The 25,910-nt window shown below is 42.5% G+C and overlaps 1 protein-coding gene across 1 annotated transcript in view; it reads left to right on the forward strand.

Moving 5' to 3' along the window:
• The window catches only part of Mov10l1 (Mov10 like RNA helicase 1), a 79,027-nt gene extending 53,470 nt beyond the window's left edge, over positions 1-25,557 (forward strand). Inside the window, exons 23-26 of the mRNA XM_075962392.1 lie at positions 15,727-15,876; positions 24,155-24,262; positions 25,173-25,310; positions 25,462-25,557. Of these exons, the coding sequence (XP_075818507.1) occupies positions 15,727-15,876; positions 24,155-24,262; positions 25,173-25,310; positions 25,462-25,557 (492 nt within the window). The remainder of the gene's footprint in view (positions 1-15,726; positions 15,877-24,154; positions 24,263-25,172; positions 25,311-25,461) is intronic.
• The last annotated feature ends 353 nt before the right edge of the window (positions 25,558-25,910 follow it).

Consider the following 25,910-nt stretch of genomic DNA (forward strand, 5'->3'; position numbering starts at 1 on the left):
GGTTCTCTGTGTCCAGTTTATGCAATAGTCCAGGCAAGAGCAGTTTCTTGCCCAAATGGCTATCAAACTCCATAAAGATCCTCTTCGATGCCCATCTTCTTCCTGAAGTAGATTGGTGCTGCCAGGAGCAGAGTGTCTCATTGTCATGAAAAATCCTAAGTTATTAAAACATTAAATGTCTTATTCTGTAATCTTTGAAAGACATGAAGAATGTCTATCTAAAATATATCTATATATCTAGAAAATCTAACCAACATGACTACAAGCTTTACTATTATCAATGCTATCAATAAAGCAAAATCTATACTAATGCAAATTATTCATGTCTATATCATATCCCCCTTTAAATGTAAAAGAACGTTTATAAACCATATTTGGGAACATGGGCGCAGTTTTTTCTCTCCAAACTGCTTCCTGCTGAATGGGGGCGTCGTTAATTAGGTCTTTCATGGTATAACCTGTGTGCTAGTTTCATCTCAGTTGGCAGTTGAGCGAAGCAATTTTCTGAAGGTGTTCACACCAACCCTTCAGGAGGGCGTGGACCATCATACCATATCGGGATAAATGCAATCCACAAGGTCTGATCCTCTGCGAAAACAAAAGAAGAATCTCTTTTCCAAAGTATCATATCCTTAGATCCAAACTCCGAAATCACACCCTCATGATATCCGTTCTGGTTCCACTTGTCAGCCCATATAATGAAATGTCTCTCTGCACTCAGCTCCCTCACAGTCAAAAATTCCAAAGAAAACACAATGCACACAATCCAGACTATCTGTGAATTTTCCATTTTTACGTGGCTTATTTTTACTCTGTCACTTTACTTTATTCTGTCTCTTTAAAGACTTTACCTTTTTTTTTAACATTAACTTTATTCTCTATATTCTTTTTCTTCTCTCTCCCAAGCCTACGTACATTCATCCAACAGTGTGACTCATTTAGTGGTCTGAATCTGTCCTATTGTGAATCTGCAATTTTTTACTATCCAGGAGCAATTTTGATTTGTGCCTTTAAATCACTAGGCGCTTAAGAATAAGCTGTGACATTCCTATGTTAACTTTTTGCTTTTTGAGCGTATATCTTTTACCTGGAATAATTCTGTAGACCAGGCTGTCTTTGAACTCTCAGAGATCCGCCTGTCTCTGCCTCCCAGGCATTGGGATTAAAGGTGTTTGCTACTACACCTTGAACTCACAGAGATCTGTTTGTCTCTGCCTTTTAGGCACTGGGATTAAAGGTGTGTGCTACCACACCTTGAAGTCACAGAGGTCTATCTCCCTCTGCCTCCCATGTGTTGGGATTAAAGGTTGTACTACCACACACAACAACTCTCTTCCTTTTTTGTTTTTTGCTTTAAGAACTTCAACTTTTAGTCTGCATATATTTTTAACACACTTTAAACCATTCAGAAATTTTCTCTGTCTTTGAATCTCTCTTTACTGTATATCTCTCTTTTTCTGACCACATGAGTATTTAATTTACCAAGCAATCTCAGTAGGACTAAAGGCGTGGCTTTGCCAGCTAGATCCAGTCCATTCCTTAGCTTTCCAGCCTCATGGCGGATATACAGGCTGCAGCCATGTTTATAGCCACACCTCTATGGCGTTTCAAGGTCCCTGCCAACCAGCGAGCTACAACAGACAACACTCAAGTCCTCTCTCGGTAGCCGGCCCTCCTACCTCAAACAGTCGGAGTTTGCCCTGGCAGGACAGCCCAGAAAGCCAGCATTTTTAAACGGCGCAGCTTTTTTCCTGCTATGGCTGAAAACCGAAAAGCATGTGTTCAGCTTTTCGTCAACACCGTTTAAGTGTTTCGTGGCAGGACCTCTTAATGAGCTGCAAGCTTTGCAGCTAAAGCTGAGTCAGGAAGCCTCTCTTAGATGAGATGCTTGCTTGCCTCTGGCAAGCAGAGTAGACCCGAGAGAGTGCTGCTACCAAGAAACCATGCACAAAGCTGTCATTTTGTTCTAGAATTGCTTCCCAAGCTGTCTCAGGCTTTATGTGGAAGCAGTTGTCCACGTGGGCGCCATTTGTAGTAATATGGGTGGCGGGGCTGTGTCCCCGCCACCCGGCTGCCTGCTCGGCTAGCTTTTGCCCCAAAATAACAACACATAAACTGTATTCATTTAAACACTGCTTGGCCCTTTAACTTCAGCCCTTACTGGCTAATTCTGATATACCGATCAACCCATCTCTAATAATCTGTGAGCACCGGTCTTACCGGGAAGATTCTAGGTTGGAGCTTCATCGCGTGTGTCTGCCCAGGAGCAGGGCATGGCATCTCTCTGAGGCGTCTGCTCCCGAGAGGAGAGCTGTGGAGTCTGACCTCACTTCCTCTTCCTCCCAGGATTCTGTTCTGTTTACTCCACCTACCTATGTCCTAACCAATAAAATGGGCCAAGGCAGTTCCTTTATTAGCCAATGACCTTCCTCCATCAGGGCACCTGGGAGCCACTCTAGGTTCAAGTCTCTTGCCAACCCTAAGGTGGCTCCCTTAACTAAGAATTGTGCTTCCGTGCTCCCCTATACAACCTTCCTTTATCCCAATCCTCCCGTTTCCCCAAGTTCCCCCCATCTTCCCCTTCTCCCTTTTCTCTCCCCATCTCCCCTTACACCCACCCCACCCCCAAGATCTCAATTTTCTCCCCGAGTACTACGCTGCGGTAAAAAACAATGACTTCTCAAATTTTGCATGCAAATGGATGGAAATAGAAAACACTATCCTGAGTGAGGCAACCCAGACCCAAAAAGATGAATATGGGATGTACTCACTCATAATTGGTTTCTAGCCATAAATAAGGGACACGGAGTCTACAATTGGTGATCCTAAAGAAGCTAAGTAAGAAGGTAAACCAAAGGAAAAACATATAGTTATCCTCTTGGCTATGGGAAGTAGACAGGTTCTGATCTCTTAAGTGTAAGGCAACAGGAAAGGGCTGCTGCTGACCTCTCCTGTCAGAGAGTCCATACAGAAAGAGCTTAAGAGTAGATATTGCAGGCCCTGCCCTTTGGTGTTTGCATTAGATAAATACTGGATTCCAAAAGGAACCACAAGCCAGTATCAAAGGACTCAGTGTGGATTAGAGGTCTAGGAGGATGTGCAGGAGAGATGGCTCAGTGCTTACGAGAGTTTTTACAGTCACAGACCTCTGTTCAATTCCCAGCACTCATATTGGGTGACACATAACCACGTGTAACTCCAGCTCTAGGAGATCTGATGCCTTTAAGCTTGCACTACCATATACATACAGACACATAATGAAAAATAAAAATAAATCTTTGAATAAAAACAGAAGGCTGAGAAGTAAGGCAGGAAAGACCATTGGAAACTGGGCACTAAGGACTGACATCCTGACAGTACTTGCCCTACCCTCAGGACCAGTCAAGCTGAGAACCCACAAGATCCAGTCAACCAAGCACTCAACCCCAGCTCCAGAGGCGGGGGGATGACAAAGACAGAGTCTCCTTCCTACAAGACCTCATAGAGTGGGGTTGAGATACTCATTAGCTATAATGAACTGCAGAAATTCACCAAAAGCAGGTAGTTTGTATTGGTAATTTGGTTGTCAGAACCAGAAATCAAGTTTTACATTCACTTTCTCAAAAGGGAAGAGGATTTGAATTATGATCCAAAATTAGTGTCACACCCAGAAGGGAGGATCATGGCAAATAGCCCTCCTCTCCCATAGCCTGGTCTTGTAGGTATGTGAGCCCACAGACAGCTGCACCCAAGTGCAGTCTGTGACTCAGTTTCTCTCTAAATCTTTTAAGGACAAAAGTTCTGGGTCTGTTAGAAGTGCATTTGAAGACGTGTGTGCTGGTGACTCTGGAGCACCCTCTCGAAGGCTGTTTGTCAGTGCTTACCAAGTCCTAATGTGTGCCCCTTCCCCAGGAATACCCTCCTTGTGGTCTGGGTAGCTCTGCCCATCCTCAGGAAAGACAAGTGGCTGTTAGAGTGGAAGGAATCTCTCTAGGGTGCCCAGAAATGAGCCTGTGAGGATAACCAGCATTACGCTGGAACAAAGGCTCAAAGCTTTACTTGAGCACATGAGGGCGTATTCATGAATGAGAGTTCAATATCTTAAAGATCTCAATTCTTTAATGCAGTCTATTTTTTTATTAGAATCTATCTCTTTTTTCTTTTTTTTTATTGAAAAATAAAAAAAAAAAATTTCCGCCTCCTCCCAGCCTCCCATTTCCCTCCCCTTCCTCCCACACCACTCCCCCTCCCCCCACTCCTTTCCCCCTCCCTCTCCAGTTCGAAGAGCAGTCAGGGTTCCCTGCACTGTGGAAAGTCCAAGGTCCTCCCCCCTCCATCTAGGTCTAGGAAGGTGAGCATCCAAACTGGCTAGGCTCCCACAAAGCCAGAACATGAAGTAGGATCAAACCCCAGTTCCATTGTCTTTGGCTTCTCATCAGTCCTCATTGTTCAGAGAGTCCGGTTTTATCCCATGCTTTTTTAGTCACAGTCCAGCTGGCCTTGGTGAGCTCCCAATATATCAGTCCCTCTGTCTGAGTGGGTGGGTGCACCCCTCACGGTCCCGACTTCCTTGCTCATGTTCTCCCTCTCTCTGCTCCTCATTGGGACCTTGGGAGCTCAGTCCAGTGCTCCAGTGTTGGTCTCTGTCTCTATCTCCATCCCGATGAAGGTTCTATGGTGTTATGCAAGATATTCATCAGTGTGGTTATAGGATAGGGCCATTTCAGGTTCCTTATCCTCAGCTGCCCAAGGCACTAACTGAGGACATCCCCCTGGGCACCTGGGAGCCCCTCTAGGTTCAGGTCTCTTGCCCACCCTAAGCTGGATCCCTTAATTAAGATATATGCTTCCCTGCTCCCATAACCATCCTTCCTTTATCCCAACCATCCCAATTCCCCAAGTTCCCCCACCCTCCCCTTCTCACATTTCTCTCCCCATCTCCCCTTACCCCTATCCCACCCCTCCCCCAAGATCCCAATTTTTGCTCGGCAATCTTATCTACTTCCCATATCCAGGAAGATAACTATATGATTTTCTTTGGGTTCACCTTCTTATTTAGCTTCTTTAGGATCACAAATTATAGACTCAATGTCGTTTATTTATGGCTAGAAACCAATTATGAGTGAGTACATCCCATGTTCATCTTTTTGGGTCTGGGTTACCTCACTCAGGATAGTGTTTTCTATTTCCATCCATTTGCATGCAAAATTAACAAAGTCCTTGTTTTTTACCGCTGAGTAGTACTCTAATGTGCACATATTCCACACTTTCTTCATCCATTCTTCCATTGAAGGGCATCTAGGTTGGTCCCAGGTTCTGGCTATTACAAATAATGCTGCTATGAACATAGCTGAACAAATGCTTTTGTAATATGACAGGGATCTCTTGGTATATTCCCAAGAGTGGTATTTCTGGGTCCTGGGGTAGGTTGATCCCGAATTTCCTGAGAAACCGCCACACTGCTTTCCAAAGTGGTTGGACAAGTTTGCATTCCCACCAGCAATGGATGAGGGTACTCCTTCCTCCACAACCTCTCCAGCAAAGGCTATCATAATGCAGTCTAATTTTTAAAATTACCACAGGCCAGGCATGGTGGCACACACCTTTAGTCTTAGCACTTAGAAGGCTGAGGCAGGCAGATCTCTGAGGCCAGCCTGGTCTACAAAGCAAGTTCCAGGACAGAGAAACCCTGTCTTAAAAAACAAACAAACAAAAAAATACCACAAGCTTTTTTTTAAAATATTTATTTATTTATTATGTATACAATGTTCTGTCTGTGTGTATGCCTGCTGGCCAGTAGAGGGCACCAGACCTCATTACAGATGGTTGTGAGCCACCATGTGGTTGCTGGGAATTGAACTCAGGACCTTTGGAAGAGCAGGCAATGCTCTTAACCTCTGAGCCATCTCTCCAGCCCCCACAAGCTTTTTTTTATGAGGACTATTTTAATGACAGTTAAAAGTGTTTTATAAAAGAAAATTAGTATAGTCCTATGTAGCACAAATAATAAAAACTCAGAGACAGATATTGGGGTTCAGGCTGAAGATCAGAAAAGCAAAGCAGCCAGCCACTAGAGAGCTCTTGCCTCTACCAAGGCTCAGACAAAGGGGCGATCCTGCAGTGTTCTCTGCCAACCTCAGACTCCACACTCCACTGAATTCCTGTCTCTTCCCTTTTATATTCCTCTCTCTACCCAGCCATATCACTCCTGTCTCTACCTCCCCAGTGCTGAGATCACCTTTGTGTGAACTCTGTTTTTCTTTTAGACAGATTCAGTCTTGTTCTGCTCAGGGTGGCCTTGAACTCACAGAGATCCCATCTGCCTCTCCTGGGATTAAAGGTGTGTGCCACCACTGCCTGGCCTGTATGACTTACTAGTATGGCTGCTTTGCTCCCTGATATTCAGGCAAGCTTTATTTATTAAAACATAAATAATATGCCACTTTAGTCCTAGGTTCAATTTTTAATATTGTCAAAAAGAACCAGACAAATGAATCATTAGACTTGATGTTACAAAATATACTCTACAAAGTTAGAGTAAATAGAAGTGTCCAGTATTAGATGTATATTAAATATGCAGTGTAGTAGTAAAATACTTACCTAGCATGTGTAAGACCCTGGGATCAGTCCTCAGAACCACAAAGATGAAGTGTGTGGGGTATATGTGTGCACACACATACATGTGCACGTGTGTAGTTGACCATAAAGGTACAAGTTGGTGGAAGGGAGTCAAAAAATACAAGTGGATATAGAGGATTTTTCTTTTTGACCAGGGTTTTACTGTGTAACTCCAACTACCTGGAACTCACTCTGTAGACTAGATTGGCACTGAACACAGAGATCCACCTGCTTCTGCCTTGGGATTAAAGACATGTGCTAAAGATGTATGCTACCATGTTCATCCCAGTGTGGAGAACTTTTAAGATAAAAGTACCTTTCAGTCCCTGAGAAACAAGATGGAAATATAGATTTGATCACCAACAGACCCTGGGAGTACATGACAACCTAAAGGTCATGTACAGAGGCCAGGAAACACACTCTGGGAGAGGGAGGAGGAGTAGCCTGTGGACCAATATCTCTATTTGATCCAGGGTAAATATCTCAACAGGTTTCTCATGGGTAGGTATTTTGTTGTTCTTTTTGTGTTTGGTTGTTTGCTTTTTAAATTTATTTATTATGTATACAGTGTTCTGCCTGCGTGTATTCCTGAAGGCTAGAAGAGGGCACCAGATGGTTGTGGGCTACCATGTGATTGCTAGGAATGGCATTCAGGACCTCTGGAAGAGCAGCCAGTGCTCTTAACCTCTGAGCCATCTGTCCAGCCCCTTTTTATGTTTTTTTTGAGATAGAATCTTGTGTATACTAAGTTAGCCTTGAACTTGACATATAGCTCAGGATGACCTTCTACTTATGGCCCCACTGTTTCCACCTCTAAGGGCTAGGTTTTTAGGCATGCACCACCATACCTGGTTCAGTGCTGGAGATGAAACCAAGAACTCCATGCATCATGTCTGGCAAGCGTTCTACCTACTGAGTCACACCCCTGCCTTGTTTGTTTGTGACAGTCTTGCCAACACGGGCCAACCTTGAACTCAAATCCTTTCCCCTCAATTTCCTTAGTGCTGGGATTACATGTGGAAGCCCCCACATCTGACTTTTATGGACACTTTTAACTGGGGGGTCTGTATCAGGCAGGCAGAGTTTCAGAGATCTTGTAACCATAAGAGGTGGACTCCCTTGCTTGTCTGCGCAATCGGTGCAATTGTGAGAGTCAGCAGGGACAGCCAAGCAGACTGTCACTGGGGAGCAGCTGGATAAGACAATGATCTGGATAGGCCATGTAAAGAACTGAGAATAGACTCAGACCTGGAAGCCCTGCTTCTGCTGTGAAAAAGTCTGTTTGTATTCCAGTGGATACAGAGGTGGTGGAGCATCAGCATGGATCACTGCAGGTGATGTAGTCATAGTTCAGTATTTCTGAATGTCAAGTACTCTGCTAAATTCTAAGCCCTGAGAACATGTGGTCCACACCCAGTCGGAGCAGAAAGGACTACATCCCTGTGTGAATTGGCTGCAATGTTGCTGGCAGGCTTGGTCCCTGTTTACTGAATGCTTGGCTTCCTCTGGTGACAGCAGACAGAATGTTCTGGTGCCCACCTGTGCTTTGGATGTACCAGATAGAATTGCTCAGTAAGGTGTTTATGGCATGCTCAGGGTAGGATTGAAATCCTAGATATCACAAATCAGGCCCAGAGGAAACTGTGTCTTTTTGCCACAGGAATTGTCATGGAGAAGCCACAGTATACATCATGCACAGACCACTTGGGCTTTGCTGCTTTCTGCTTTAGTAGCAACACTAAACAGGACAATATGGCCCCATAAGATCCTAAAACCTTTATCATCTCTTTATAGTAGCATTGTGTCATCCTCTGGTACAAGTGAGAAACCAGGATGGACAGACTGATCTGCCTTTGCCTTCCCTCCTTCATTATTTCTAGCTTTTATCTTTAGCATTCTTCCTTGATACCTTACCTTACTCATCTCTTCTCGCACTAGTTTTTTTAATATTTTAACTTAAAGTATAATTACATCGTTTTCTGCATTTCCTTTCCTTCCTCCAACCTCTTCCATGCACCCCCTTTTTCTCCTCAAATTCATGGCCTCTTTTTCTGTTGTTACATACATGTGTAAATACATAAATATATAAATATAGCTTGCAGAGTCAGTTTAGTGTTGTCTTGTGTGTATATGATTTCAGAGCTGAGCTCTTGGTATTAGATAGCCAATTGGGGGCTTATTCTAATTGTCCCACAATTAGCAGTCCTTAGTTGCCTATAGTTCTTCGTCTGGGAGTGGGATCCAGTGAGATTTCCCCCTTCCACAAAGGCATGGCTTTGCATTACATGGATGTAGCTTCCCTGTCATTTCTACAAGATATGCTCTCACAGCAGACTTTCTGGTCCTCTGGCTCCTACGGTCTTTCTGGTCCCCCCACTTCCACAATGTTCCTGGAGCTTTAGGTGCAGGAGTTGTGTTGTATATGTATCTGTTGGGAATGGGAACTCCATGATCAGTTGTTGTCTGATTTGAGCGGTTGTAGTTTTCTGTAATCTCTGCTCTAAAGGGACGCTCTTTGATAAATGGTGAGAGTATTTGGAGTGCAGTCAGGAGTTATGCTTGTTTAGTGAAGTGGTGGCAGTAGGTTCTCCTTGAAGAGCCGTGACCTCACTAGCCACAGCAATTGGCTAGTTTTCCAGCCCCAGGCATGACTTCCCTTCTGCTAAGCAGTCCTTAATTTAATCAGACAGCTGTTGGTTGCCAACAAGCTATGAGTACCATTATTACACCTTTAGGAACATCTTGCCATGCTGGGCATTGTTGTGGTTCACAGATGTCACAGTTGGGTCGGACTGTTTGAGCACCTTCTGTTACTATGAAAGCTAGTCCTTGAGGAGGAGGCTGTCAGGTCATCTCTAGCTCGAATCCTCCAAGTCCTGTGTGTCCAAAGTGCATGGTGTCTTTAGCAGTCCTGACTTACCTTCAGCCTCTGGGAGGCTACTAGGGGCAACAGAAATAAGTTACATTGTGTTGGGAGTCTGGAATTCTCTGGCCAACAACTCCTACTAGTATTTTTTTTTTAGTCTTGTGCCTTCTGTTTTAATGAGAGACAGGTCCAGGCTGCCATATCCCAGACCAGCTCTACTTCATCTCTCTTTCCATTCCCTTTTCCTCTCCCCAGCCCTAGCACTGGAGGAGAGGTGGGGAAGTGACACAGATCTTATTTTGTAGCCAAAACTGACTTTGAATTTTCTGTCATAGATTTCAGCTGCTATGTCTGATGAAAAGTACTTTCTTTAATGGTTGGTTGTTTTGTTGCTGTTTGCACTTCTTTGGATAGAGTATCAGTAATGTGGTTCAGGCTGGCCTGAAAAGAACTGGCCTTGAGCTCACAGAGATATGTGTGTCTCTACCTCTTGAATGCTGTAATTAAATTTGGATACCACTATGCCTGGCCCTTATTTCTGTTTTCGTTAAGACTTTTTATTTGCTTGCTTTGGCTATTTTGAGAAAGGGTCTTTCGTAACTCATAGCTGAGGATGGTCGCTTTGATTTTCATTTTCAGTCATTGTATTTTGTTTGTTTGTTTGTTTGTTTGTTTTTTGAGACAGTCTTCACCATTTAACTCTGCCAGGGCTAACTCATTCTGTAGACCAGGCTGACCTCAAACTCACAGAGATCCACCTGCCTCTGCGTCCTGAGTGCTGGGATTAAAGTGATTTGCCTCTATGCCTGGCTATTCACTGTATTGTACTTTAGGCTATTTTTAGAAGCAGCTGGGTGTCATATTTAATCCAATTTCGTCAAATCATCTCACTCTTTGTTGGGTTTTATTTCTTCTTTACCTTTATTACTGTTGTTTCCACATTTTCCATATTTTTCTACGTGATTCTTGGCTATTGATTGAATTTATCTGAAACCCTGTGTGGTGATGCATGTTTTTAATATCAACACTCAGGAGGCAGAGGCAGGCAGATTTTTTTTGTGAGTTCCAGGACAGTCTGGTCTATATGAGACTTTACCTTTAAAAAAATAAACTTGGAGTTAAAACGTTGGCTTAGTGGTTTATCTTGCAGAGGGCCTCGTTTCAATCCCAGATGTCTGAATGATGGTTCACAATCATCTGTGTGGGACTTTGAATATAATTGGCCCCATAATCTCATAGGGAATGGCACTGTTAGAAGGTGTGGCTGGAACATTAATTATTCTCTATCAATAAAAATTCAGGAATCGGATGTCAGGGTAAGAGCATGAAAGATCAGAGAAGCAAAGAAGCCACTGTCTTCCTACTTGCTCTGTTCCTTCCTCCAGCCAGAGAGCCAGATCTTTTTCTGCCCAGTCTTACTACTTCCTTCCTATCTGTCTTCAGTCTTCCAAAACCTCTGTGGTTAATTTTGGTCAGCTAGTGGCTAACTCTTCCCTCTGACTCCAAACAAGCAAGCTATATTTTTCAGAATATGATCAAAATATCACACATTTCCCCATTTTGTCTAAAAAAGAAAAGAAAGGAAGATTTTTAACTAACATAGTAAAACCATATACAATATGTACAATAACTATATACAAATATATACAGGTAAGAATTTAGCCATTTGCATTTGACAAATTCAAAGAAAACACTCTATTATCTACTCTTTTTTTGGTGAATTCAAAGTGTTGTACCAAATTTACTTTCCATCCTAATTTGTATATATATATTTTTTTAAATATTTATTTATTATGTATACAATATTCTGTCTGTATGTCTGCAGGCCAGAAGAGGGCACCAGACCTCATTACAGATGGTTGTGAGCCACCATGTGGTTGCCGGGAATTGAACTCAGGACCTTTGGAAGAGCAGGCAATGCTCTTAACCACTGAGCCATCTCTCCAGCCCTTCCATCCTAATTTGTATACCAACCTAAAACTATCTTTTTTTACCTCTCAACCTTGTATACTTTACACCTCTTTTGTGAGTTTCTTTTCTGAGTCTGGTAACTTTTTTTTTACATGCATATATTTTAGGAGACTATAGATTTATTTTCCTATTTTTGTTTCTGTTGCTTAGTTTTGAGCACAAATTGTGATAGTTGGTTACATTTATACATCACCTTTTTGACTTTTCCAAATCTTTTTTTCTTTTTTTCTTTTTATTCATTTTACATAACCAACCACAGTTCTCCTTCCCTCTCCTCTTCCTCTTCAACAACAACAAAAGAATGCAAATGCTAAGTTTTCAGCCAGAAACAGGAGGGAAATATCCTCTTCCTCTGTCCTGTCTTAGTTTGGGTGTCTAGACTCCAGATAAAAGAAATAAACAGATATTTTACAGTGGAAAGGCTGTGCTGGAGGACAGGTAAAGCCATGAGCCATATGGCAAAACATAGATTAATAAAAATGGGTTAATTTAAATGTAAGAGCTAGTTAGTAATAAGTCTGAGTTATCAGACAAGCATTTACAATTAATACAAGCCTCTGTGTGGTAACTGAAGCAGCTCCCAGTATAGGAAAACTCTACCTATATGGGACTTTGTTGAAGTAGGTATGGCCTTCTTGGAAAAAGTGTGTCATTATAAGGTATAGCAGGCTTTCTCAGATTGCTGTATCCCACATCATGACACAGAGACATTATTAGCTATGAATGATCAGCTTTAACTTATATATATCCTGCTAGCACTTATAACTTGATTTAACCTGTTTCTCTTCATCTACATTTTGCCTTGGGACGTTTTACCTTTCTTTCATTCTTTATTTCATACTTTCCTGCTTCCTCTGTCTGTGGCTGGCTGGCAGGCAGGTGCCTTGCTGGCCAGCCCAGGATGTCTTCCTCTCTTTCTCCCTTATTCTCTCTCCAGCCTAAATTCCTTCTCCTCTTTATTCTCTCTGCCGCCATCTCTGTCTATCCCTCTACTGCCTAGCTATTGGCCATTCAGCTTTTTATTAGACCAATCAGGTGCCTTAGGCAGGCAAGGTCAAACAAATACAGCACATCTTTACATAGTTAAACAAATATTCTAGTCCACAGCAGTGGGGGTAGGCTTGAAGTTTCCTATGCTCAGGATACCACTCAGTGGGTCAGTCAACTTCTCCAACACCATGCTTCCCATATGCTGCCATGCTCCCTGCCATGATAATGAACTGAACCTCTGAAACTCTAAGCAACTCCCCTCAATTACATGTTTTACTCTATAAGAATTGCTGTGGTCATGGTGTCTCTTCATAGCAATAAAACCCCTAAGACAGAAGTTGGTACCAGGGATTAGGGTATTGCTGTGATAGGCCTGACCATGAACCGGTTTGTTTGAAGGAATTTGGAGTTTGGGACTTTGGATTGTGAAAGCAGTGGAATGCTTTAAGTACTGCTTAAAGGGCCATAATAGTAGAAGCATAGAAGGCAGAAGTGCTGAGAGTTATTTGAACTGTCATGGGGGTTGCTCAAGAGGTTTCAGAGGAGAATAATTTTAGTATGTTGCCTAGAGATTGTTCTTGCAATATTTTGGTGAAGAAAGTGGCTTCCTTTTGCCCTAGTCTGAAGAGTCTGCCTGAGGCTAAAGTGAAGAGATTTGACTTAATTCTATTGGCAGAAGAAATCTCAAAACAGTTTAGTATAAAACTCTGTTGTGTAGCTATTAGTGATAAGTATAATGAAGATTTATATGAAAAGGAGATAAATGGATTAATAAATGGAATGGAGTAGTGACCTCATGGCAAGATCCCACTCAGCTAAGTTTCCAATCCAAGAAAGAAACCAAAGAAAAATTTAGAGCTGGGTATGATGGTGCACACCTTTAATCCCAGCACTCAGGAGGCAGAGACTGGCAGATCTCTGAGTTTGAGGCCAGACTGGTCTGTAGAGCAAGTGTCAGGACAGCCAAGCTTAGGCAGTGAAGGACAGAAAGCTGGTGCAGATGGAATTAAACAAGGGGCCATGTTCCAGCCCCAGCGAGCAGCAAAACTTAGCAGCTTTTGCCACATTGTTCTGGATTTAGAGTTAAGGACAAAAGAAAGGAGTTATGGAATAAAGCCACTGAGGCCAGGCCTGTGTCAGGGTGTTCCTTGGAGAACGTAAGATGTTAGACATAGACATGCCAGAATCATGGGGTGCCTGCCTAACAGGAGGGGAACCAGCCTAAGAGAAAGAAGTGTCTTGCAGTCAAGAAAGCTGAATGAAGTTAGAGATTTGGAGAGTGTTTTTGACATCAGACATGCAGATACAGATAGAGATGCAGAGTTTGGAGTTTTTCCAGCTGGTTTTCAGTCTTGTTTTGGTCCAGTCCTTCCTCACTAGGCCCCCTTCCATACATTTTGGAACAGCAATGTATATCCTGTGCCAATATATATTGGAAGTGTGTGATCTGCTTTTTGAATTTGATTTTTACAGGTGATTGCACAAATCTTTGAAGAGACTGAACTTTGGACTTTAAAACATTTTTGAGACTGTGATAGACTATGGGAACTTTTGAAGTTGAACTAAATTTTTCATTATGATATTCTACAAGCTTATGGAGCCAGGGAGTGGAATGTGATAGTTTGATGTAATTGGCCTCCATAATCTCATAGGGAGCAGCACTATTAAAACGTGTGACTTTGTTGGAGTGGGTATGGCCTAGTTGGAGGAATTGTATCACTGTGGGAGTGGGCTTGAGGATTCCAATGCTTAGGACATTGCCCAGTGAGTCAGTTGTTGCCTGCAAGATGTAGGACTCTCGGCTCTTCCAGAAGCACATCTGCCTGCATGCCACTATGATGATAATGGACTGAACTGAAACTATAAGCAAGCCTCCCCCCAATTAAATGTTTTCTTTTATAAGAGTCTCCATGGTCATGGTGTCTCTTCACAGCAATAAAAACCTAACTAAGGCAATCTGTAGCTCCCATTCCAAGAGATCTGATACCCTCTTCTGACCTTAGTGAGCTCAAGACATATACACGGTACACATGTATAAGGCAATAAAATAATTTTTAAAATCCTACCATAATCTTTGTTCTCATTAATGTTTAAGATATTTAGGTTATATTATAAATAAAAATGGATAAAATTATATATCATAAAACAGGCTATTCTGAAAGGTAATTGTGATTATTATAGCTTTATCTGATTTACTTTTTTATTCTGTTGTCTTTTATGAGACAGGATCTTGGTAAGTAGCGCAGGCTGACCTCATGCTCAGACCCAGTGATGGGATAAAGATGTGCATCATCACACCAAGCTTCGTTCATTTTTAAATTATGGTGAAATAACCATTTTAAACTGTGAAGTTCAGTGCTGTTAAGTATATTCATAGTTTTTGGCCAACAATCTCTAGAATCTTTTTATATTGCAAAACTGAAACTCCCTCCCTACAAAATCTTAGTTCTCCACTAGCCCTGCCCCCAGCAGCCCCTTATGAATGTGACCACTCTGTAGACCTTGTGTAAGTGGACTATACAGTCATACTCCGATGCCTGGCTATTTCACTCAGCATTCCTCAGGGTTTATCCATCTCATAGAACTTCAGGATTTCTTTTGTTTGTTTGTTTGTTTGCTTGCTTGCTTTTTGAGACAGGGTTTCACTATATAGCTCTGGCTGTCTTACAACTTACTATGCAAACGAGGCTGGCATTGAACTCACAGAGATCTTTGTGTTTCTGCCTTCCAACTGCTGAAATTAAAGGGATGTGCCACCATTTCTGGCCCTAAAATGGTAGATTGTACAAGCATCCCTTTTCTTTACTTGCATAAAATATAGTGTGGTTCTAGGAGGCTTAGTGCTATAGGCCTTTAATCCAGCACTTGAGAGGCAGAGACACATGAATCTCTGTAGGTTTGAAGCCAACCTGATCTACCTAGCAAGTTCTATGCCAGGTTGGGCTACATAGTAAGACTCTGACTCAGAACATTTTTTGTTAGCCAGATATGACAACACATGCCTTTAATCCCAGCACTCAGGCTAAGGCCATCCTGTTCTGCATAGTGAGTTCCAACCTAGCCAAGGCTACATAGCAAGACCTTGTCTGGGGTAAAGAGGACACAAAAATACTTTTTATTTAAAAAGATGGTTCTAATTTCCAATTTATTTAATGATAACTGTCCTGATAGGTTATAAATTCTGTATAACAATAGAAATGTTTTTTCTGTTGTGTTTACTGTGTATTCCCAGTCCCTACTTGAGCTCTTGATCCTGGTACATGTCACTAGGTAAATAACATGTTATGTTCTCACTGTCTCAGGGGAATGAGGCTCGTGAAGGGAGAAGCCCGTCATGGTTCAGCCCAGCTGAGGCTGTCCAGGTCATGCGCTACTGTTGCCTCTTGGCCCGGAATGTCTCCAGCCAAGTTTCTTCCAAGGATATTGGTGTCATCACACCCTATAGGAAGCAGGTGAGCCCACCAAGACTCTGCCTTCATATATGGTCACTATGGTCCTTTGTCTTTGGTTTCTGAAGGTCAGAAACAAGCTCATTTTGAACAGCAGGAGATTTTCAGAGAAGCAGAACCATGTTCTAGTGATGCTGAAGATAAGAATTGGTAAAGCGTACACCTCATGGCCGTTACTAACCAGCCACCTGTCTTATTACACCCAGGGCTGAGCATTATTTTACATTCTAGGTAATTACATCATAAACATTTACATAAGGACCTGTGGAATATGTTGGTATTTTGTCCCTTTAAGAAAAAACTTTCAGGGGGGCTGGAGAGATGGCTCAGTGGTTAAGAGCACTGGCTGCTCTTCCAGAGGTCATGAGTTCAATTCCCAGCAACGACATGGTAGCTCACAACCATCTAGAATGGTGTCCTCTTCTGGAGTGTAGACAGACACGCAGGGAGAACACTGCATATATTATAATAATTAATAATAATAATAAAAGATATGTCATTCTCAATCAGAATATACCTGAATTTTCAAAAAAAGCCACAAAAAAAACCAGAAAAAACTTTCAGGAGGCTGGAGAGATGGCTCAGCGGTTAAGAGCACTGACTGCTCTTCCAGGAGTCCTGAGTTCAATTCCTAGCAACCTCATGGTAGCTCATAGTGGGATCTGATGCCTTCTTCTGGTATAAAGTCAATAGAGCATTCATATAAAATAAATAATTAAATCTTGAAGGAAGAAAGAAAGGAAGGAAAAGAACTTTTGTCAGGGCAGTGGTGGCATATGCCTTTAGTTCTAGCACTCTGGAGGCAGATCTCTGAGTTCGAAGCCAGCCTGGTCTACAGAGCAAGTCCAGGACAGCCAGGGCTACACAGAGAAACCCTGTCTTGAAAAACCATTTAAAAGAGAAAGAAAGAGAAAATAAAAGCTTTCAGCTTCAATCCCAGAACTTGGGAGAAGTTGGCAGGAGGGTCTCTGAGGTGATGATGATGATGATGATGATGATGATGATGATGATGATAATGAAACATCTTTCTATGTGTAGTTCATATCTTTAGCAGTAGCCCTTGGGAGACTGAGGCAGCAGAATTGCTTCTAGTTAGTGACTAGTCTGGGTTATTCACGTTCTAGGCCAGTCTGGGCTACAGAGGGAGACCATGTCTCGATAAAAGAAAAAGAAAGCTGTCCATCCCAGCCCTCACCAGTATTTCTCAAAAGTAATGAATGCTGTGAGCGTTTGTGAGGATCGCCCTTCCACAAAGGATTGAAGGCAGCAAGTATTGCTGATCCTATAAAGCTCTCTATAGTTTGTGACAGCCAGAAACTCTGCATGTTTATTACATGTTCTGAAACTATGTTGTGAGTAGTGGTACTTTCTATACCAAACACAAGTTTCAGTAGCTGAGTTCCTGCCCCTTTGGTGGCACAGAGATAGCAATAGCCTGATTAAGAGCCCACAGCCACTTGGTGCTGGCTATTTTTCCTCCTTGGTAAGTTAGGGGCCATTGGCCACATAGTTCTCTGGAAACAGAGCATCTTCCATCTTGATGATGCACTGTAGCCCACTCACAAGTCCAAGTTCATATGTTTTTTTTCTTTTCTATTTATTCTTCTCTCATATATTACATCCTGTTAAATATTCCCTCCCTCTTCTCCAGCCCACCCCCCCACCTTCCCTTTCCCCCAGATCCACTTCTTCATTTCCCTTCAGAAAAGGGCAGCCCTCCCAGGGATATCAACCAAACATGGCATATCAAGTTACAATAAAACTAGGCACATTCCCTCATATTAAGGCTGGATGAAGCAACCCAGTAGGAGGAAAGGGGTCCAAAAAACAGGTAAAAGAGGCAGAGATAGTCCCTGCTCTGACAAAAACACCAAGCTACACAACCATAGCATATATGCAGAGGACCTATGTCAGACCCACACAGGAAAACTCCAACCCAAGGAGGCTAACTACACCCATGAAAACACAGGAAATAAATAATCTCACACCAGCAAAACCAAAAGAAGGGAAGCACACACTGCCACCGCCGACAACAACAACAAAATAACATAAATTATCAGTCATTGGTCATTAATACCTCTCAGTATCAATTGACTCAATTCCCCAGTAAAAACGACACAGGATGCCAGGCAGTGGTATGCACACCTTTAATCCCAGCACTTGGGAGGCAGAGGCAGACAGATCTCTGTGAGTTCGAGGCCAACCTGTTTTACAGAGCGAGTTCCAGGACAGGCTCCAAAGCTATACAGAGAAACCCTGTCTTTTTTGGTTTTTCGAGGTAGGGTTTCTCTGTAGCTTTAGAGCCTGTCCTGGAACTCCCTCTGTAGACTGGCCTCGAACTCATAAAGATCTGTCTGCCTCTGCCTCCCGCAAAACCCTGTATTAAAAAAAAACAAAACAAGATACAAGCTAACAGAATGGCTATGAAAATAATATCCATCTTTCTGCTGCATAAAAGAAACACAGCTCAACATCAAAAATAGACCTTACCTCAGAGAAAAATATTTTCCAAGCAAACAGACCTAAGAAGCAAGCTGATGTAGCTAGCTATTCTAATATCTAACATTAAAATAGCCTTCCAACCAAAATAAAGCAAAAGAGATGGGTAAAGACACTTAATATTCATCAAAGGAAAACTCCACCAAGATGACGTCTCAATTCTTAACATCTATTCCCCAAATGCAATGGCACCCACATTTGTAAAAGAAACATTACTGAAATTTAAATCGCACATTGAAACTCACTCATAATATTAATAGTGGAAGACTTGAATACCTCACTCTCACCAATGAACAAGTAATCCAGACAAAAACTAAGCAGAGACATAATGGAACTAACAGACATTATGAACCAAATGGACCTAGCAGATATCTACAGAACATTTTACCCAAACACTAAAGAATATACCTTCTTCTTAGCACCTCACAGAACCTTCTCCAAAATTGACCACATACTTTGTCACAAAGAAAGTCTCAGCAGATACAAGAAAATAGAAATAACTCCTGTATCCTATCAGACCTCCACAGGTTAAAGTTGGATTTCAACAACAGAAAACCTAGAAACTAATGGAAACTCATATAAACTCTACTGAATGACTACCGGGTCAAGGCAGAAACAAAGAAATTAAAGACTTCCTAGGATTCAATGAAAATGAATGCACAGCGAACTCAAACATATGGGGCACCATGAATGTGGTGCTAAGAGGGGAAGTTCATAGCACTAAGTGCCTGCATAAAGAAGCTGGAGCTTGGCTGGAGAGATGGCTCAGAGGTTAAGAGAACTGACTACTGTTCTGGAGATTCTGAGTTCAATTTCCAGCAACCACATGATGGCTCATACCCATTATAATGAGATCTGGTGCACAGAACACTATATACATAATAAATAAATTAAAAAAAGAAAGAAACTGGAGTTTAACAACACACTTGAAAGTTCTAGAACAAAAAGAAGCACACACCCAAAAACAAAAGACAGCAGAAAATAATCAAACTCGGGGTTGAAATGAAGATAAAAACAGAACAATCAATGAAAGACGGTTCTTTGAGGAAATCAACAAGATAGACAAACCCTTATCCAAACCAACTAAAAATATCAAGATTAATAAAATCAGAAACAAGAAGCGGGGACATAACAACAGACACCAAGGAAATTCAAAGAATCATTAGGCCATACTTCAAAAACCTGTACTCCACCAAATTGGAAAATCTAAAAGAAATGAACAATTTTCTTGATAGATACTACTTACTAAAATTAAATCAAGATCAGATGAATAATTTAAATAGACTTATAACCCCTAAGGAAATAAAAGCAATCATTAAAAGTCTCCCAACCAAGAAAGAAAAAAAAAACAGAGCTAGATGGTTTCAGCGCAGAATTCTACCAGACTTTCAAAGTAGAGCTAATACCAATACTCCTCAAATTGTTCCACAAAACAGAAACAGAAGTAATATTGCCATATTCATTTTATGAGGCCACAGTTACTCTGATACCCAAACCACACAAAGATTCAACAAAGAGAATTATATTTCTCTCATGAACATTCATGCAAAAATGCTCAATAAAAAAACTCAGAAACAAAATGCAAGAAAACGTCAAAAAGCTCATCCACCATGATCAAGTAAGCTTCACCCCAGAGATACAGGGATGGTTCATGAAAATCTTTCAATGTAATCTACCATATATACAAACTGAAAGAAAAAACCCACACAGTCCATCTCATTAGATGCTGGAAACGCTTTTGATAGAAATCCAACACCCCTTCATGATAAATTGTGGAGAGATCAGAGATACAGGAGATATACCTAAACATTATAAAGTCAATTTGCAGCAAGCTGATAGCCAACATCCAATTAAATGGAAGGAAACTCAAAGCACTTTCATTAAAAGCAAATTAATGTATTTGGCTGGGTTTTTTTCGAGGCTAAACTTTTTTTAGATTCATTTTTTTATTTTATGTATAAATGCTTTGTCTGCATCATTGTCTCTATAGGATATTATGTTTGGTACTAGGAATCCAGCAGAGAGCATGAACTGGAGTTACAGTAGATGTGAGAGGGTCCTGGCAACCGAATCCAGGCCTCTGCAAAAGGAACACGTGCTCTTAACCACTGGTTAGTGTGCGTCTCTCTAGCCCGAAGGATAAACTTTGGTTTGTTGAGACAGAGTTTCTCAGTAGCTATGGAACCAGTCCTGGAATTTGCTTTGTAGACCAGCCTGGCCTTGAACTCACAGGGATGCACCTGTCTCTGCCTCCTGAGTACTGGGATTAAAGGCATGCACAGCCACTGCCTGGCAAGGATAAACATTTTTATGTTCTTGTTCACTACATGAATTACGATTTATTATTAAAAGTAATATTTTGAGTTTGGCAAAATGGTTCATCAGGTTAAGGCACTCACTGCCAAGCTTAACCTGAGTCACTTCCAAGGACAGCACGATGAAGAGAACCGGTCCCTGCACGTTGTCCGCGGTCCTCCATGTGTATCAGAGGGTGCTTACTGTATATACATGAGTGCCTGGGTTCAAATCCCCTTGAACTCATAGCAGTCCTCCTGCCTCAGAATCTCAAATTCTGGGATAGCAAGACAGGAATCACCTTGACTAGCTTAATTTCATTCTTCTTTATTCTGCTGTTGGGGATCTTTTAGTAATTTATCAACTTAGACTTTGAGCTATAATTACAATCTTGGTCAGGTCTTTGTCATTTCTATCCTTGCTAGAATCTGTGCTTTGGCATTTGCACATGAAGTTTTTTAATGTGGCATCTTCAAGTTATTGAGACACAGTGGTAATAATGTCCCTGAAGGCTCTGCTAGATCCAACACCTGCAAACACTCCTGGTTCCTTCATGTTTCTTTTCTTGAATGAGTGTGGGTCACATTTTCAGTTCCTCTGAATGTATATATGTATTTTGAGACAGTGTTTCTCTGTAGCTTTGAAGCCTGTCCTGGAACTAGCTGTTGTAGACGTAGACCAGGCTGGCCTCAAACTCACAAAGATCCGCCTGCCTCTGCCTCTCGAGTTCTGGGATTAAAGGTGTGCACCACCATCGCCCGGCTCACATAGGAATCTTAAATGGTAAGGGTTTTGTTTTGTGTGCTAGGAATCAAACGGCCTTGTGCGTGGTAGTCAAGGACTGAACTATTGAACTACATTCATATTCTTTTATGCTACTTTTTTCCCCCCAAGACAGGGTTTCTCTGTGAAACAGTCGTGACTGTCCTGTAACTCATTTTCTAGACCAGGCTGGCCTCAAACTCACAGAGATCCGCCTGCCTCTGCCTCCCAAGTGTTGGGATTAAAGGCATGCATCACCACCACCCATGTATTTCCTTTTAAAAAATATCCTCAGTATTTTTCATTTCATTATTATTCTGGATTTTTTTAATATTTACAAGTATTTTGCCTACGTATATGTCTATGTGCCACATTATTTCTTGCTGTCCAATAAGGCCAGAACAGGGTGTCAGATCCCCTGGGACTGGAGTTATACATGGTTCTGAGCCTTCATGTGGGTGCTGAGAATTTGAACCTGGGTCATCTGGAAGAGTAGTCAGTGCTTTTAACCACTGGGCCATCTCTCCATCACCCTGTCCTACCTTTTTATCCCCATATCCAGCTCAGAATGTAGCACATATGGACACATACAACTCTTACGGTGTCACTCATTTGCCAAGAGAAAGCAAGTAACCTTTGCACTGATGGTCAGATCTGCTGATAGCAAGAAACCAGCTTGTCTATGGTGGAGACACAGGATTTTAATCCCAGCACTGGGGATGCAGGCCAATGGCTCTTTGAGTTCAAGGCCAGCCTGGTCTACAGAGTGAGTTCCAGAACAGCCATGACTACACAGAGAAACCCTATCAAGAGAGAAAGAGAGAGAAGCCATCACTCAGATGTCTGTTTGTCACAGCCTGGCGCAATTGCCCTGTCTAGCCTTGCTGGAAGGAGCCGGAAAGGCCGAATCCTCCAACACGCCCCCATGGGACCTTTGCATTGGCATCACTGATGCCAAGCTGCAGAGGTATAGTCTGAGAATGGTATATCACTGTGATCAAGCAACTATAACCTAGAACATGCTTCTCAAATCCCTTGCTTGTTCTCACATGCAGGTTTGAAGACGGGTTTGAAAAATTTTAAATGTAGGGCAGGGCTGGAGAGATCGTTCAGAGAGAGGTTAATAGCACTGGCAACTCTTCCAGAGGTCCTGAGTTCAGTTCCCAGCAACCACATGGTAGCTCACAACCAAGTGTAATGAGACCTGGTGCATGCAGGAATACATACAGGCAGAACACTTTATACATAATAAATATTTTTTTTATTTTTCCATTCAAATATTTACACTTCCTTCCCTCCTCCCAATCCCCTCCCGCCCCCCTCCCCCTCCTCTCTCCACCTCCCTGCTTGAGAGAGGGCAGGGAACCCTACCCTGTGGGAAGTCCAAGGCCCTTGCCCCTATATCCAGGCCTAGGAAGCTGTGCATCCATATAAACGAGGGTCCCAAAAAGCCAGAACATGCTGTAAAACCAAGTCCCAGTGCCTTTATTAATGACTTCTCAGTCAGCCCCCATTGTCAGCCACAATCAGAGAGTCTGGTTTGATCACATGCTCGTTCAGACCCGGTCCAGCTGGATTTGGTGAGCTCCCATTAGAACAGGCACACTGTCTCAGTGGGTGGACCAACCCCTCGCGGTCCTGACTTCCTTGCTCATCTTCTCCCTCCTTCTGCCCTTCAACTGGACCTTGGGAGCTCAGTCCGTTGCTCTGATGAGGGTCTCTGTCTCTATCTCCATCCTATGGTGATATTCGAGATAATCATAATATTTTTTAAAATTTAAGACAAGAAGGTTACAACAAAAGTGCTGAAGACTGAAGCCGGCACTGAACTTGAGCATCATTAAGAACTGAGGTTCTCGGGCTAGAGCAAAGATTTGTGAGCCACAGCAGAGCTCCACTAACTTCAGACCACGAAAGCAGAGTGGGTCACAGTGACAAGAGAGTGGGGAGATGTTACTGGTGGTGTCCCAGGCTTTGCCTATGGCCACATGGCCCCTGTGTACCTTCCTAAGCATCACATGCAGAGACTTTTTGGGAATTTGTAGTGATTTGAAGGAGAATGGCCCCTAGAGGCTCATCTTTCTGAATTGTTGGTCCCTAGTTGATGGAACTGTCCACATTCTAATGTTCTATTCTTCCAAAGTTCAACAGAATTATCCATTTAGCTGTGCTTACAGCATGCTGACACTTCTGTAGCCTACAGTTCCAAAAATGTTGTGAATTCCTCCTGCAAACCAACTTGCAAAGGCCCGAGATGCCATGGTCAGGTTTAGTCATAGCAATAGCCATACTTCTCTCATACCAATTTTCTGTGTTAGTTACTCACATGTCACTTTGAGACACCTGACAAAACAACTCAGGGAGGAAAGGACTTATTCTGGCTCAGATTTCAGAGGATCTCAGTCCATAATGGTGGGGAAGACATGGTGAATAACTTAATTCCTGGCAAAGGAACATGTGGCAGAGACAGTTTATCACAGGACTGGAAAGCAGGGCTGGAAAGGCCCTTCAACAGCCTTCAGAAGCCTACTCTGTCAACTGGGCCCCACTTTCTAAGAGTTACACAGCTTCCCAAAATAGTGCCACCAGCTGTGGACCAGGTGCTCAAAAGTATTAGAGGAAGTGTGTTTCAGATCCAAACCATAGTAGTATTTGGGTTAACTGTAATAGGTATATATCTTGATTTTTTACAATGTTATTTTTAATCTTATAACCTGTTTTAAAGGTGGAGAAAATAAAAATCCTTCTGCGGAATGTGGACTTGACTGACATAAAGGTTGGCTCAGTCGAGGAGTTCCAGGGGCAAGAATACTTGGTCATTGTCATTTCCACTGTAAGTTCTCTGTTTGTGGCCAGCTGACATATGCTTGAAATCTCTGGTTATTTAATGAATGACAGATACACTCAAATAAAGTGGTAGAACCTAGTTCACAGTGTAACAGACTGCACTGCAGGCTAGGGACTCTGGTACTAGACTCAAGTGTTTCCAAAAGTGGTAACTATACTACATTGTTTAACAAAACCCCAAAGATCAAACCAGGTGGTGGTGGCAGAGCACACCTTTAATCCCAGCACTGGGGAGACAAAGGCAGGTGGATCTCTGTAAATTCAATGCCAACCTCGTCTACAGAGTGAGTTCCAGAACAGGCCCCAAAGCTACAGAGAAACCCTGTCTTGGAGAGGCAGGGGGAGGGAGGGATCAGGAGCCCAAGTGAAAAGAGTTTAGGAAGAAATAGCCAATGCACGGAGGAGGAATAAACTAGTGAAAGACAGATGAGGTTGTGCATGCCTTTGATCCTGGCATATCAGAAGCAGAGGCAGGCAAATCTCTTTGAGTTTAAAGCCCCCTGGTCTATATAGTGAGTTCCAGGACAGCCAGGGCTACATAGTAACACCCTGCCTAAAACAACAAAAGAAAAGGAAAAAAGATAGTGAAAGACAGCCAGCTAGAGAGCAGAGTGCTCAGCCCAACATTTGCCTTTATCCACCACACAAGGACAGCTTAACTCTCAAACCACTGACTTTTAATTTTTAAAGTATCCTCGTTGCAAGCTCATGCTAACTGCTGAGTGAAAATGGAGATGCAAAAAAGAAAATGAAAACCCAGACAGAACCTGTTAGCATCTCAGGGACTTTCTGTCTGCAGACAGATGAGGTCATGTTGCTTCTTAACCTTTCTGGTTTTGTGTAAAAAAAAAAAAAAAACTTGAAATACCATTTTTATTCATCTTTGTGTCTTGTAGGTGCGGTCAAATGAAGATAGATTTGAAGATGACCGTTATTTTTTGGGTTTCTTGTCCAATTCAAAAAGATTTAATGTTGCAATCACAAGACCCAAAGCATTGCTGATCGTTCTGGGAAACCCTCATGTCCTTGTCAGAGTGAGTTTACAGAACACTGGGCTGCCATGTCTTGATGGAGGAAGTGGGGAGGGGGGATACAGGTCTCAGGAAATGCCTTCTGAGATCAACGATGCACCTGGCACCAGGAGACTCTGGGCCTTCACTTACTTGGCTCTCTTCTTTTCCTCAGGATCCCTGTTTTGGAGCGCTGCTAGAATACAGTGTTACCAACGGTGTCTACACAGGGTGTGATCTACCTCCCGAACTGCAGGCTCTCCAGAAGTGAGTTCTCCAAACCCACTGAAGCCTCAGGACCAGCCTGGATGCCTTTTTGACTTTTCCTGACCCCTGGGCTACAGCAGCCTCTGTCCTGGAGTTTAGTGGTCAGTGTCACTCCACCCTTGTATACCTGAATAGGTAAACAAAGCACCCAGTCAGAAGCACTGTGGAGGAAAGTGCTTTTGTGCTCACTGGTCCAGTGTCAGTGTCAAGATCTGTGGGGCACAGAAGAGTCTGGCCTGTTGACAAGGAGACATTGTGCCTCGCTCTAGAGACCCTCAGGTCCAGATATGCTTCAGTCTTCTATGACTCTTGTGGCTTCCTGGTCTCAAGACTGAACACGGTATAGGTAGGACCACT

Source organism: Microtus pennsylvanicus, chromosome 2, assembly GCF_037038515.1.
Source record: "Microtus pennsylvanicus isolate mMicPen1 chromosome 2, mMicPen1.hap1, whole genome shotgun sequence".
NCBI classification, from domain to species: Eukaryota; Metazoa; Chordata; class Mammalia; order Rodentia; family Cricetidae; genus Microtus; species Microtus pennsylvanicus.